Source organism: Beta vulgaris, chromosome 7, assembly GCF_026745355.1.
Source record: "Beta vulgaris subsp. vulgaris cultivar EL10 chromosome 7, EL10.2, whole genome shotgun sequence".
Classification (NCBI taxonomy): domain Eukaryota; kingdom Viridiplantae; phylum Streptophyta; class Magnoliopsida; order Caryophyllales; family Amaranthaceae; genus Beta; species Beta vulgaris.
Window position 1 is genome coordinate 60,713,674 of NC_079208.1, and position 15,169 is coordinate 60,728,842.

The window sequence follows — 15,169 nt, forward strand, 5'->3', positions numbered from 1 at the left end:
AGCACCTTTTGCATTGCAGCTGGAATGGTGATAATTTTCTGAATGGCTGAACTTAGACGTTGTTTGTAATAAGACCAATCAATGATGGATCTTATGCCGACATCCGATGAAATCTTGCACCATTTCCGCACGTAGAATTTCATAAGTTCTGTAGTCAAAGGCATCAGCCATTAACAGATATTTTTCCAACTATTCACCATCATGAAATAAGTGACTCTATTTAGCAGCATACCAGGTTCAGTTTCGAATATTGCAACAGGAATTGCTCTCTCACTTACTGGTGTTCCCTGTCAGTTTAATCCAGAAGCACATTAAGAATCACATGTTCAAAGAAGATTTTAATAAAAAAATTAAGGTACTCAAAATGAAAAAAATCTTATTTTAAGACCGCCTCACAAGCTGCTTTTATATAGGGGTGAAAGAAGCTCAACAAAGGACCCTCCACTGTCCATGGAAAAGTTTGTCATGGAATATACATAGCTGACTGAGTGCATAATCTAAAGAAAATATCATATGATTGACAAGTCACACCTTCGGCTCAGATGCAACTATGTACTGACAAAGAAGTCCTTTGTCTTTGACCATCGCATCTCCAAGAAAATCAGCAAGACGCTTAGCAGTGGTTACTGCACAAGATTTCTGTTCACCATAGTCTGCCAAAGACTTGCTCATTGTGCTTGATTCAGAAATATAATGTAGCAGCTCACTGTCTGCTACGTCTTTCCCTTGATTCTGACAAAAGTGCAATGCAATAAACTGATCACTTTTGTATCTTGTTTGACATAAAATGTTTGCATGCTCATCGGATAGACTCCATGCCAAATAAAAAGATAAAAGCTGAAAGGGTAGGAAGCTAAAGACCCAGATATGATATACAGCTAGATATTCACTCTTTTACTGTACAACATACATCGAGAAGATCAAGCCAGCGATCAGCAACAGTAGCAACTGCAGCATAGCATTCTTCTAAAGTGGATCCATTCAGATATTTGTCAAAGAGCTCAGCCTACAAACAGTTTTGAAACATCAAGATAGCAGGTATCAATTGCAATATAACTTCATTAGCTTCACTAATAATATAGCTGACAAACAAGGGACAAAGAATTATCACAATGACTTGATGTGGTTCATGGTTTATGATGTATGCAGAACAATTAGTTACAATAACACAAGTAAATTGCTAAGAACTAATAGTGTAAGGTGGAAGGTTTTTAGATATTATCTCTTTAGTTTGCTTGGGGAATAAGTTGGATTGTTTGTTACGAGAGTAGTATAAACATAGAGCCACATAGAATGTGAAAAGGGTATTGAAAATAGATGAAAATTTGGGTGAGCTTTTAAGAGTTCAATTGGGAGAGAATCAAGCCTCTCAAAAACTTGAATATCTTTACATTTTGTTATATTTTCAGTTATTAATCAATCAAAGTTCATCTTCTTCCCTTAATTTCTCCATTTTAGCACTATAATCTGTCCAAGATAAGTTGGTTCTTAGCATAAAGTTAAGAACTTAAAATATTAAAGCTTAGCTGGCATTGATGGGGAAAAAAACTACAGCCTATAATGCAGCATGGCTGTGTTTGCCTGGATGACATTCCAAGCACAGTATGAACACACCTTCGATAGATACAATTGAGAAAAGGCGTTCACATAAGTAGCAGATTTATCAAATTTACCTAAATAATATACCAAGTGGCAAAAAGAAGTAAGATATGTGTAAAGAGCATGAGTATACATTTGAGCAAGAACATCATCAGAAAGCATAAAAGACAGCGGTACCTGGAAAACTTTGATGAGCTTAAGCTCACCTCTGCGCTTGATCTCAAAACCTTTAAGCTCTGCAAGCGTACCATCATCATTAAAAACTGCATACCGCTTCTTGATTAGTATCCCTTCTTCCTTGGACGCTGGAATTATCATTGCCTGTGTTCTCAAAAAAAAAATAGAAGTATTTGCATTATGCTAGATTTTGCAAATGACAAAGTTAGGAAAATTAAACAAATAGAAATGCAGATTACCTTGTAAGGCCCATCCACTTCAAACTCAATCGAGCACTCACTATGAGTAGCATATGTTCTATTGGCAGGATCTTTCAGTGTCTGTTGACAATAGTAATAAGATCCAAGAACAATGACTAAATTACTTGAGGGAAAAATGAAGGTAATTCTTCAAGAGCACTGTACGGAAATGGAATAAGAGACTAAAAGTTGCTCAATTACCAACATAAAAGTTCTTATTTTTTTTCAGATGTCTAAATTAATTGTGAATGTTTCATATACATTACATCTTACAATAAACGTCTTGTCATTTCCTTATCAAGAGACTTCACATGATATTAGACATCATGCAGAACAGAGAGCTATAGTTGAGGACAAAAGGTATTCCTTTTGACAAGCATGAAGCATATATACTTCCGAATCAAACAAGCAGAGAGAATACAACAGACCTGATACTGATCATTTGTATTATTTCTCGCTACATCTACGTTAAGCATAACACAAGGATAAGATATTGTCAGCTTCTTCTTTGCATCTCTGTGAAACAAAAAAGAGTTGGTTATAAGTAACACCAACTTTAGAGTAGTATCATATGGTTGTAGCATTATGGAAAAACAGTTGACCTATTCTAAAGTTATGTAAGCAGAAGCAAAACTGTAATGTTACATTGTTTTGAAGGTGAAGTTTTCTGGAAATGACCCAGGTAACGCACACCAAATTCCATCTGTATCTAGCTCAAGTGGTCGACCAATTTTCTCAACCAACAAGCGAGCGTTTTGAATTATTTTTGCTCCGGTGTAAGTGACCACCCCAGCCATTTCCATGGAGTACCATCTTGCACCCCTACAAAAAAAAAGTGGGTCAAGCAAAAATAACTGTATACATGAACCATAATGCAAGTGAGGAATTATTTAGAGATTAAAGCAACCCACACACTTACTTGCGCATGACATATCCATAGAAGGAATTGAGGATACACTTGTGAGCAAGCTGCAAAGAATCATATACAATGACCATATCCTGCAATCATCACAATACTGTAAGCAAGTCGTTTGAGGAAGTGCTGCACATATGTGGAGCCTCAAATATAATATTGAAGGAAAACTCTCCTGTTTTCTAAGCAGTCATACCTGTGCTTCTTGGATTTTAATAGGATTTCCGCTTGCTTTTGCTTCAGATAACTTTCCCTTCCAAACTTTATTAAGTCCTTTATATTCGTATCTTCTATCTCGGAAGCTTAAGCAACAGAAAAGAGAAACAATAAATTTAAAAGCCGAAAAGATGTGAGTTATGATCTATCACAGTGACTAAATCTGAATGACAACTAAACAGCTTGCCCTAGTGAAAGTTGATTTCAAAAGTAGAAGCCTCAAGGAAATTGCCATCCTGTTAGTGCTTCTTGCTTACACCATAAAACAAAACAAAGAAGTTGCCAATTCTTACCTGCGCACAGTATCAACATAAAAAGGATTTTCTCTCATACAGATCCCAGCTTCTCGAAGCTCAGTAGCAGGCTTGTCAAGAACCCGCTTATAAGCCTATGGATAGCACAGAAACTAATATCAGCAAAATATGTGAAAAGACAGGTTTAACAGAAAAGGCAGAATGAAAATACCTTTTGACAGTATTTTTTAAGGCGATCCTTTAGCTTAGACTGTTGCTCTGCTTTTGGGAGGTCAAGGAAAGACTTAGAAAATTGCCCATGAATGCTATCCACCAATTCTGATTCAATTTGCCTCTTCAAATGGCGATAATCACTGATATGGTTCAAACAAACATACAGGTAACAGTGTTTACTTCCTGGGATTTGATATTCCTCAATGAATTACTACATTGTGAGATGATATACCTTTTCTTTGCTGTGTAAGTTTCTCCACGCCAAACCCATTCTAGCTTCCGAAGACAAGTTTTTCCAGGGCGATTGAAATCACAAGCAGTGCACTCCTCATCTGTAACTATTGACGGTGGCTGGAAATAAAAGCAAAGCTATCGTTTACAAACAATAATCCTAAGATGATGAGCAGAATTACTTTCATTCTAACACCAAAATAAAATTGTTGATAAACAATTTGCTACGTATCTTCTCAAGAAGTTGGGTATTAGGATCAAGGATTTATGGTATACAATCATCTAATTTGATTCTCGTTGGTGCTAATCAGTAAGGCAGTCTTGGGTTAGTCTAAATGATGAAAAGATATAAATACATTCTCATTGATGATTATTAGAAAACCCCTTTTACATAATTGCACTAGCATATTTTCCTGAACCAAACATTTAAGTATTGGGTAGGATTATTTCAAGCTCATACCGCAATCCTGATACCAAAAACACACCGAACCAACACCTTCAATAGAAAATGTTGATTTTTTTTCCATCTCTTCAAGAAATGCTGATAGATTATACTTTTTTTACTGTGACAATTTGATACTAGGCCATTTTATACCAATCTTATAATATATATATTAAGAACTACTCCGACAGAGTCCGACTATATACCCAGTTACCTACAGTCTCAGTACACTCTCATCCTTGTAATTCGAGCTAAATACAAAAAACATCCATGTTTATGCAAGCTCAATAATTTTAAGTCGTGTATCTAGACTCTAGACATCATTAATGTAACTATAGAAGAATGGTCAGTAAACAGCTCACCTGAAGCCTGTTTGTCAGGATAATATTTGGGTACATAGCAGCAACATCCAAATGATAAATGAGGGGGCATTCTTCACGTACAGGTTCATCTCGTAAATTAGCAAGCTGCAAATCAGAGAAATCAATGAATGATTTTATAGTGAAACCTACAAGTCTTATCCTGAAAATATAGGTCAAATAGCCGATGAAAGTGGACGCTACAAGCACAGAAAGATATAGCTAACATAGACATCAATTTGAAGTGAAATATCATAACAATAAGCATTACACAGGAAGTTAAAAGTGTGAAGGATACGAAATTCTTGTAATGGATAAAGCATCCCTGATACGAACTTGCGTAATAAGGAAGAGCACGCACCTTTTCTTTAATTGCACCTTTGACTTCATCATAATTTGAGACTATATCCAAATCCATCTTTCCCTCCACTTTAATAGCATATTGCAGATCACGATCAAGGTTGTCAATTAGTTGCTGAAGATGCAAGTGCTCAACATTAATTAATATGATGAAATAAGTTTGACCATAAAAAATTACCCAAAAAGGCAACGCCAGACAAAACTGACCAAAGGCTATTAAAGTAAGGAAAAAGAATAACAATCTAAAAGATACTGATATTCAGAAAAGGCTATACATTGCACATTTAGTAGTTAGTTCGACACCAATCTTATTATTTTATCCAATAAGCAAAAGCAATTAGTAAAATTATAGACCTTTCACATATCAAGAGTCACCAATGATACTCAGAAGGCAAATTCTAAATGCATTACCTCAATAGAAGTAGAGTTAAGAGAAACTTAACAAGAAGATGTGACCAAGAGATTCAATATAAAATGCCATTCTGTAAATTCAAGCAGAAACTCGAAATAACCCAAAGGTAGTACACTAAACATAAGTTGTAAAGATAATCCTACATAATCTCCAGCAAGAAGCTATCTTACTATCCTAATGGAAACAAATCCTCCAAATTCTACAACAGCCCAATTTCAAATATTAAAGAGCTTCTCATAGACTGCCATTTAATATACTTGCATGAATAGAACAAGCAGCAAGGACTAATACAGAATAAAGAAAATGCAAGGTTTTTTCTATTTCTTTTTTGCAAATATTATTGATTGCTCAAGCTAGCAAAAACATAAAGCTCTAAAAGATTTGAGATATGAACTTCTCCTACCTGTTCTCCATCACGTCAGCTTAATACTATTTTTTTGACAAGCACGTCATCTTAATAATTCAAAGCTTTTCTACAAGGAATGTGTATTTCATAAAAGAAAAGCACTCAAGAGTCTAGAAGGTCGTATGCATCATTGCCTGCTTATTTTGATATGTAACAGTAAACAATCTGTGGAGCCAAAGATGTGGAGCAGCAAAGTGAATTATAACACGGTTTCACAAATATCCATAATAAGAGAGGCAATGTGGCTCCACCATATCATAGAAAGATTAATCTATAGTGCTTCTTAAAAAGCTTAAAGGAATGCAAAAAGGTTCAGCAGACTCCAGCTTCTGTAAAACACAGAAAAAACTGATAGTAAGACTAACCTGATATGCAGATGGATCGAGTTTAAAACTACTTGGAATATCAGATCTAAAAACACCACTCTCAAGACACTCCACGTGACCACCAATATACGTCTCACTCTCCAAAAGTTTATTGTTGTAGAATTTTTCGGGTTCAGATTGGTGTTTGTTAGGACAGATAACATTTGCGCTGAATGCCTGCGAGAATCACAAAACTGTATGATAATGGATAAACTACAAAATCTAGTGTACATATATTCCTAAAAGATTATGTATATATAACTGACCTGGACCATCAACAGCATCTCACAAAGAGTTCCACTTCCTTTCCGCAAAACCTCATCTGGAGGCATGGGTATAATAGTAGCAAGGGAGAATATGAAAGGATGAACATATGTCATATACAAGTAATAAGTTGAGACAGCATCAGAAACAGAATAAGAGGCCATCATCTGCATAACATTGAAAAGACACAAGAAGCCCTTAGATATTTGAAGATCAAGAGCAATCCATAGACTCCAAACCAATGCCAAACTGGAAAAGACTTTGAAAGGTGAAAACTATTGACACCATATAAAAATAGTTTTTGGGCATTTGGCACAATATCATGTCTTGTGCTAGTATGCTTAATTGTTTACACTAAAAGGCCAATGTTGCAATACAATAGGCAACAAAATATCAAACGTACTGTTACATATTCTATTACATGGAAAAGGAAGTGTATGCCCAGATTGAAATCTATCTATTTATATTATTAAAACTTGTGGGGAAGAATTAGACCCCGCCACAAGTCATCTGACTGTATACACTTACATGGTGCTATGTAAGCTTCGAAATAACATTCCTCTTTCTATTTAACCAACCCAAAAAGTCATCTTTTCTTTTACCACCAAGCTATATCACCTTCTCTATAAACAAAGTGCTACCCAAATGGTAAAAGCTTCTCTCCCACTTATTAGTTTGTAGAAAGTAATATGAGAGTATGGCAAACCACCCTTCAATTTACAACGAAACTCGAAATTTCTAATATTTATAAGTTAGAAACCACATAAAAACCTTATATTTTTTTTACAATCTTCCAAATATCTCCTATTATCCCCTTGAGTTTCCCTAGATCCCGCTGTTGTAGCTTATAATAGTTAGAGATATGGAAAACCTCTAATTTGACACCAACCAAAGTCACTTAAAATGTTTTCCTTCCTAGCCTTTTCCTTCTTCTTCCTTTAATAAAATCCTTTGTTTTCATCTCTTGACCATCCACCTCACTAATGACGAGGACGGAGATTATTTTTTGCCATTGGATGATGCAGAAATTTTTACATTTTTCTTGAAAAACTTCAATTATATGATCCAAATTTGTTCGCTAAAAATTGAGGTTATTCACCCTTATTACCCCTAAATACTGAAATGAAATTAATACTTCAGATTTTGTAACTGAAATTTTAGGTATCTCATTACCTAATTAACACATTGTCATTACCCCTAATTATTGAATTTATTTAAAGTATTGAATAACATAAGTTTTTTGAATTACTTAAACGTAACCCCAAAAGATACTCGGCATCGCCTGAGACGGCAAACTAGTTAAATCCAATAACACGAGTTAGACCAGATAAAACGTTATATCATGTAAATAAAACCATTATGTAAGGAGACATAAAGTTCATATTACTTCATAATTATTACCTAACATTTCTATGTTTATATTGTAACAACAAAAACAGCATCATGGCAAGATGTGATTTCTCAAGAAATGAGTTTCGGACACACAACTCCTATAGGAGATTAAGGCTGCATGCTGTCAGGTGCAAAAATTGCCATACTTTAGAAGCAAAACAAAATGCTCATTGCGAGACTAGGTTCAAGTAGTCCCACTAAGCACAATGCAGGCAAATTCTGATGGAAAACAAAATAGAAGTCTTGATTTATTGTTATACAACATTCAGTGACCAGATACAAGTGCAGAAGGGTGCAGTAGCCATCAAACTCAATTTAACAATTTCCAGCAATTGATACCTGAGGCTTCTCTTTCGCAAAACGAACCATATCTTCAGGATTCACCTCCAATGGGTCATAACCTAATTTCGCTTTTGTAACAGCCTGAAAGAGTTGGACCAAAAAAAGTGAGAGATGCACAATTCCGCTGCTGAACAAACAAGACTAGTCAACATTAAAAACAACAGAGAGCTCCACAGAATTTCATAAAGAACTAGTTGTCAGAAACAACAGAACGCAAACTTTTCAGAGGCATTGCATTCTCTTGCTAAGTCGCACTGCAGTTACTCAATTCCATCTCATACAAAACGTTTATCAATGATCCCTGTTACATTAAGATTCTTGTGCAAAAAGCAAAGAATTGCCGTTTCCTGCCAACCATTGCTAGTGTCTCACCTTGAAAACCATGGCAATGACAATAGTAACCCATATAAAATCTTTGGCATTCGGAGAGACTGAGAGAGAAACTCCAGGGATAAAAGAGATAAGAGAAGGCAGTAACCACTAATGTAAGTCAACATTATTAAGGAATGGACATAAACTGTAACTTTATAATGATGGGACGGAGAGAGTGAGACAGAAAGTCCAGGGATAAAAGATGCCAGAGATAGAGAAGGCAATAACCATTAACCGCTAGTGTCACTCAGCATTATTAAGGAATGGACAATAAAGTGTAACTTTATAATGATGTGAGAATCTAGGATATAGTTCCTTCCTGAAATCAGAAAGAAATTTATTGTATTTCATAATCCTTTAAGTAAATTACAAACTAATCAAGAAAGAAAGTGGACAGTGAAGTGGAAATTAATCATGATCAATAAAGCAAGAAAATAGATCCTTCTTGAGAAGCAAATTTTCTGGGCTTTCATGGTCTTTTTTGCAAATCAAATTTTAAAACCTGAATTTTTTTAATCAACGCATAAAACAAACCAAAAGAATGGGAGATTTTCAGGGTCTGATAGATGCTTCAAATCTCAATATGTAACTCATCTACTTTGTCAATATATGGGGAAAAGCACAAACACTTGCCTAATTTACAAAGAGGCTAACCATGTACACATCAAGCAGATAAAGCTGCATATAGATTTAAATAAAGCATATAGAATGATCTTCAGAGAATATAGGTAAAACAAGAAAACTATCTATCACATCTTATCCTAGGACTTTTGACAGAACCACTGGATCTTGGGTAGGATTATGGATGAAAAGTGCAACAGATCTAGACAACTTAAAAAGTACCAGATCAAAGATGGGTTACCTTCAAGCCCTGACTTCCCTGAGGAAGATAGCTGTCACGCTTCACCCAGGCAAAGCAATCCAGGTGGCAGGAAAATCTGGCACGGCACTCACCTTGAACCTTGTCACACTGAAAACCAATCTCCTGCAATTACGAAACCAAACAAAGCAAGTACAAAATCACTATTGCTCATAGAAAGAGAAGGGAGGAGGAAATTATATATGGAAATAACAAATATAAAGCGCCTAGTACAAATGATCATCCGAAGGAGCTTATCAAGGTATAACATAGGAAATACTTCCTCCATCTTTTTCTAACTTGAAACATTGAAGTATAGCACAAGAATTCAGGAGAGAGATAGAGAGATAAAAAGGGAACCCCATGTGCTAGGAGAGTATATTATCAAAAATGGCAATGTTGCAAGTAATATGCAACTTGCCAAAATGGCAATGTTGCAAGTAATATGCAACTTCCCAAAATGGCAAAAATGTTGCAAGTAAAAAATACGAGGAAGTAAGAAATAACATGAATTACTTCCTAGCAAACAGAAGTAATTTCATTTTACTTGAAATGTTGAAGATGTTAGTTGTAAAGAGTCAATAAGGTGCATCACATAATGGTAATAAGATGAAGCAAACTACACACATCACTCATTTTAAGACCATGCTGGGCCGCTCTGGTTTCCAAAAATGGCCAGTCAAAGAAATCTCCGTTGTATGTAACATATATACCAGGTTTTACTTCTTGCATATGAGAAAACCAGCTTCTTAAAAGCTCTTCCTGTGACATGTAAGATCAAGAATCAGAAAGAAATACAGGCTTATTTTCTGTTTGCAACCAAACCAAAGCATTCAATGTAACCTCATTTTTCACGTTTGTAACTCTGAAACATCCTTCAAATTCTGGTTTCGGAGTGTACTCCAGATCCTCTATATCTTCCCCAACACACTGACAAAAACAATTTCATCAATATATATTGATATCCATATAGGAAGCAAATAGAGAAGAGGAAATCTCTTGGTTAATTCATGTCATGCAAATGGAAGGAAAGTATAGAAACAACACCAAATAGTCACAAGAAACATTTTTGTGCCACGAAGAAGTTTTACATAAATGAACCAGAAAATAAAGGGACTAAAGACACAATGAGTTGTATATTTCACCTCTCTGTTTATTATCAAATATCCTTGTCCATCAACCATGTATGAGATCATCATTATCAAATCATACTCAGCATCTGGAAATTTAAGAGGAAGCTTTGTAGTCTCTATGTCAAATGCACAGACATGAACTTCAGCACGTTGAAGCAGATCAATCCTCTTCTCAAGCAGAACACCAGTGCTAGATATACTAACATCGTACCATTGTCCACACCTCATATCTGCACAATACAAAGTTAAAATACTTCTACAATGACACTGCAGCTTTCAAAGTTGTTAAACAGAGAAAATAGAAGGAAAACAGATTACATAAGTAGGGGTACCATTGTCAATGCAAAATCGAACATGATAAGGAACATCATACTCGCGGAGATCAGTTATGCAATCCATAAAATCATGAGGCCTTTGCTGCCTACAGATCACAAGCAAAATTATTGAACATACTCAGCATTCTTCATTAACAGTAATGAAGTTCTCTGTGTAGGATGATAAGTATGACAATATTGCTGTTTGATTAGTATTAAATCAAACAGGTATAAAGCCTTACCCTTTTCCAGTGATGATCGACTCATAAGCTTGAGCTGCTTCAAACTTTGTTTTGTTTCTGTCAACTACTCGCAACAGGTCATTCTTTACACTCATTAACTGCTGGACTGTATTAAATGATATCTTCAAGTATGTTTTCCGTAACCCTGATAAGTGGTTTTTCTGTCTCCAAGACATGTGAGGAAAAGGTTAACAAGATGAATTTCAGAAGAGAGTGATATTAAGCTATAACTATCAATGGACAACTATACTTTCTCTGTTTTTATTTACTTGCTACAAAGAGAAAATGCACATTTTTTAAGAAAGTTAGAGAGAGAGAGAGAGAAAGAAGGGCATAGGACATTTTTTAAGAAAGTTAGAGAGAGAAAGAAGGGGGCCACAATAAGGATAGTTGAAATCCCCTTTTAACACAAAAAGAATATGATCCCCAACACATACTTCAACATTAAATAAGCTAGATTTGTATTTTAAATGTGCAAAAGTGTTCCAAGGTAGTATCATGTAGCAAGTATTGTGACATTTCCATTTTAGAGAAGTGTAGCAAGTACATAAAATAGAACGAAGTATTAATAGATCAAAAGAAATAAAGAATGATATAACAATATATTCAGACACTTCTATGTAACAGCTTCTGATGGCAAAGCATAAAGAATCAGGCAAGATATACAATGAAAACCAGGTAGTACATACTACCTTTGTTTTTTTTAACGCAACATTTAATTATTTTAACCCAGTCACCAAAAAGGCAAATGTTACATCTAAAAAAAAAAAGAGGAAGTATATAATAACACAAGTAATTAGCACAGCAAGTTTATAGCCATCCTCAATTACTTTTGCAAGCTATACAAAGAGCGAATCATATCTTGAACATTTAGTCAAAAATATGAATATAATATAGAATGATAACAGTCACATCAAAATTGCATATACAGATCTTGAAAGAGTTGATGGTCAATGCAACTAAGAGATCCATTCATATATTTACAATGATCTCACGGAAGCAGGAAACTCTGGAAATAGCAGCCAGAAAATTGACCTCCTTACGTTGTAAGACACAATTTTAACTCATCAATCATTAACAACATGGCAATGAACATGTGATAAGAGAATATGTTCATTCCACAAATCTTAACTCAAAAATGCATATTCATCATTTATGTTCCATGCCAAAATATAAACACATAGAATACCACTTGTAATTGCAAGTTAAAAAATTTCATCAGCAAATTATCTGAGAGGCTAAGAGCTTGACTCACCATGACAGATATATTGTTGATCAAGATTTAATTAATTCAGAACAAAACTAAAATTTCAGATCATATAAGACCTATCAGCTAGGGCTCTAAAATTTTGGATAATTTCCACAAATATCACATTAAACCCATAATGATAACTTGTCTTTTTATATATTGGTGGGTTTCAAAAAGATACAAAAACTAAATATTTGACACTCACAGTTTGTTTGGATAAGAGGAAGAGATAGAAAGGGAGGGAAGGGAAGGGAAGGGAAGGGAAGGGCTTGGGGAGGAAGGGGAGGAAGAGGGGTTTGGGGGAAAATGGAGCTCCACCTGCCCTGCCCGATCCTTTTTCTTTCCCCTCCCCTTTCTCCTCTTTCTTTCCCCTTTCTTTCCCTTCTGTTGAGCTACCGAAACAAAGTGCAAAGCATTGAACTTATAGTGCGTGGTTTATCCGAATCTTGCTTCATCTTTTACACCAGACATGCTGCCAAATGGTCTCTTAAAGATGAAGACTTAGTTGTTTGAGATATACTCGTGGAGCTGTGCACAATAAGGCAATTGATACGTGAAAAGGATAGGCATCCAAGGTAAACAGATAGGCAATATTTTTCCTTGATGCAGATATGCTTTAGTAAAAGAACTTAATTTCTTAAAATTCCCCTACTTCTACATAGAATGACTGGAAGTGAGTGCAAATGACCAGGCTATCATAAAGAATAGTACAGTAGAATCATGTCATATCCTCAATAATATGAGGTTCAGGCAATGTTACCGTTATTTCTGAGAGGAAACAACTGATCTTGCTATAGTGGTGGTTTCCTAATTGCTTTGTACTCCCAATATGGAAACCAGAAATGTGTTCTTGTCCCTATTAAGTGTGATGCTTATTCTAAACGCAAATTAGCACAATCATGACACATTATAGTGGGGATGTGTGACTTACAAGATCAAGGTCTTCTTTCTCCACAATTTCTATGTTGGCAATGTCATTCTCATACCGCCGTCTAAGATACGCCTCTACATCAGTCTCCATATTATCCTGCAGAGTCCGACAAAAAGACCACCAATATTGATCAACAAAAACAACTTCATGAACCAATTTCCAGCAAGATGATATATAACAAATGGCAGTGATAAGAATCAAGCATTCAAAAGCACTTACTTTCGTGGCCGCATAAAAATAAGGCCGAAACTTGTACTTCACCTTAAAACTAGACCCGTCCTACAAATGTCAAACACCTCCAATTTAGCCAAAAATAAATAAAGAAATTACAGAATCCCAAAATTGAGCTTAACATTAGGGTCCGTTTCCACTCACCTGAGTGACAAAATACAAATCTACGCAACTGTACACATTTCTGCTATCCTGATCTTGCAACGACGACTACGACAAAATAAAACAATCCAATCAATCAATTAATCGATCAACCAATCAAATCCCTAAAAATTCAATTCAAATGAAATCAAAAACAAAAAACAGCTTCGTTTTAATTTTCAACTATTGAACTGAGATTACGAAATTTAACGAACTTACAGATGCTAGAGTAAGTAACCAACCGAGACGCGTATCGCCTTCGGTAAAAACATCAAACCCTAGCTTAGATTCGAGTTCTTCTTCGGCAGTTCGAACTAATTGTTGCTGCTTCTTCGTTCTCCGATCATCTCTTTTATCTCGTCGTCGAAAATCTCCGTTCATATTTGAACTAATGTGATTGAATTCCGGCGAATTTGAGGAGAGAGAAAGTGGATGAGAAGAGAGAGAATTTGGGTGAAGTAAGGGAAAGTGAAGTTGAGAGTAACGATGGCAAATGGCGGGATAGAGATGGTAATTGTTAGGGGTTGGAAATTAGGTTTTCCCGCTCTTTTTGTTTCTCTTTGTGTTTCGACGGAAATGCCCTCACTCACTAGATCGTGTTGTAACTTGTACTCTTGTAGCTGCGAAAATGGAATTCAGGACAATTTGGGATGTTTGGTAAATGGTTTTTTGCTTAACTTTTGGTTTTTAGCTTTTTAGTTTGGTCAAACAGCCAAAAAACATGTTTGGTTTGTGGCTTTTTTGTTGGCTTTTAAGCCGGCTTTTCAGCCAAAAGCTACTCCAAGTAGCTTTTCTTCCTTGGCTGTTGGCTTTTTAATAATAAAATTACAAATATACCCTTATGGCGTAAGTTGGATGAAAAAAATCAATGCCCATAATGGTCATTTTATAGTTTAACAGCCAACAGCCAAATACAATTTTACCAAACATGTTTATAAAATAAAAATAGTCAAACAGCCAACACAGACAACCAATACAAACAACCAGTCAAACCAGCCACACAAAACAGCCAACCACCAGTTACCAAACAAGGCCTTTGTCTTTGCCTTTGCCTTTGCCTTTCATGGGTTCTTTCGTCATTTTATACTCTCTCGCTTGCTTTGTGAACATTACTTCCTCCGTTCTTTAATAATCACTCATTTTCCAATTACGAGACAAGTCCTCACCAACATAAGATTACACGTAATCACAACATATCAACTTTTAGTAAATTTTCCCTTGTGTCTCTACTATTATTATGTATTAGGAAAAAAAACAAGATATTGTTTGGTTGACATTGTTTAACGTATGAAGTTAAAATTTCTAGTAATTCAATTTTATTGGTGTTGATTGGTTGACAAATTCATGAAAAGTAGAAAGTACTAGGATGTTCCACCTTCTACAAAATGGGGAAAATTACTTAGCTAGGGGGGGAAATTTCCATGGGAATTTTCACTCATGAATCACTAAACAGCATTTAGCAATTCCTATGCAATATAATTACATGGGAAAACAAAGTTCTTAGTAATTTGCA

At 35.3% G+C, this 15,169-nt stretch overlaps 1 protein-coding gene across 2 annotated transcripts in view; it reads right to left on the reverse strand.

The window, feature by feature from the left end:
- LOC104900347 (DNA polymerase epsilon catalytic subunit A) overlaps positions 1 to 14,216 on the reverse strand; it is a 29,364-nt gene extending 15,148 nt beyond the window's left edge. The window contains exons 1-28 of one of the 2 annotated variants that reach the window (XM_010687758.4): positions 13,876 to 14,213; positions 13,660 to 13,725; positions 13,504 to 13,563; positions 13,285 to 13,380; positions 11,105 to 11,265; positions 10,881 to 10,969; positions 10,561 to 10,778; positions 10,259 to 10,345; positions 10,043 to 10,177; positions 9,419 to 9,541; positions 8,182 to 8,265; positions 6,453 to 6,617; positions 6,187 to 6,363; positions 5,005 to 5,118; positions 4,647 to 4,751; positions 3,844 to 3,962; positions 3,610 to 3,751; positions 3,438 to 3,532; positions 3,125 to 3,230; positions 2,935 to 3,014; positions 2,661 to 2,837; positions 2,444 to 2,531; positions 2,016 to 2,096; positions 1,777 to 1,920; positions 911 to 1,006; positions 532 to 732; positions 233 to 287; positions 6 to 148 (exon numbers count right to left, since the gene is read on the reverse strand). In XM_010687758.4, the coding sequence (XP_010686060.2) occupies positions 6 to 148; positions 233 to 287; positions 532 to 732; positions 911 to 1,006; positions 1,777 to 1,920; positions 2,016 to 2,096; positions 2,444 to 2,531; positions 2,661 to 2,837; positions 2,935 to 3,014; positions 3,125 to 3,230; positions 3,438 to 3,532; positions 3,610 to 3,751; positions 3,844 to 3,962; positions 4,647 to 4,751; positions 5,005 to 5,118; positions 6,187 to 6,363; positions 6,453 to 6,617; positions 8,182 to 8,265; positions 9,419 to 9,541; positions 10,043 to 10,177; positions 10,259 to 10,345; positions 10,561 to 10,778; positions 10,881 to 10,969; positions 11,105 to 11,265; positions 13,285 to 13,380; positions 13,504 to 13,563; positions 13,660 to 13,725; positions 13,876 to 14,037 (3,369 nt within the window). In that variant the 5' untranslated portion in view covers positions 14,038 to 14,213. Of the gene's footprint in view, positions 1 to 5; positions 149 to 232; positions 288 to 531; positions 733 to 910; positions 1,007 to 1,776; positions 1,921 to 2,015; positions 2,097 to 2,443; positions 2,532 to 2,660; positions 2,838 to 2,934; positions 3,015 to 3,124; positions 3,231 to 3,437; positions 3,533 to 3,609; positions 3,752 to 3,843; positions 3,963 to 4,646; positions 4,752 to 5,004; positions 5,119 to 6,186; positions 6,364 to 6,452; positions 6,618 to 8,181; positions 8,266 to 9,418; positions 9,542 to 10,042; positions 10,178 to 10,258; positions 10,346 to 10,560; positions 10,779 to 10,880; positions 10,970 to 11,104; positions 11,266 to 13,284; positions 13,381 to 13,503; positions 13,564 to 13,659; positions 13,726 to 13,875 lie in introns of both variants that reach the window. The other variant, XM_048633723.2, reaches the window with a different exon arrangement.
- Positions 14,217 to 15,169: the final 953 nt, after the last annotated feature.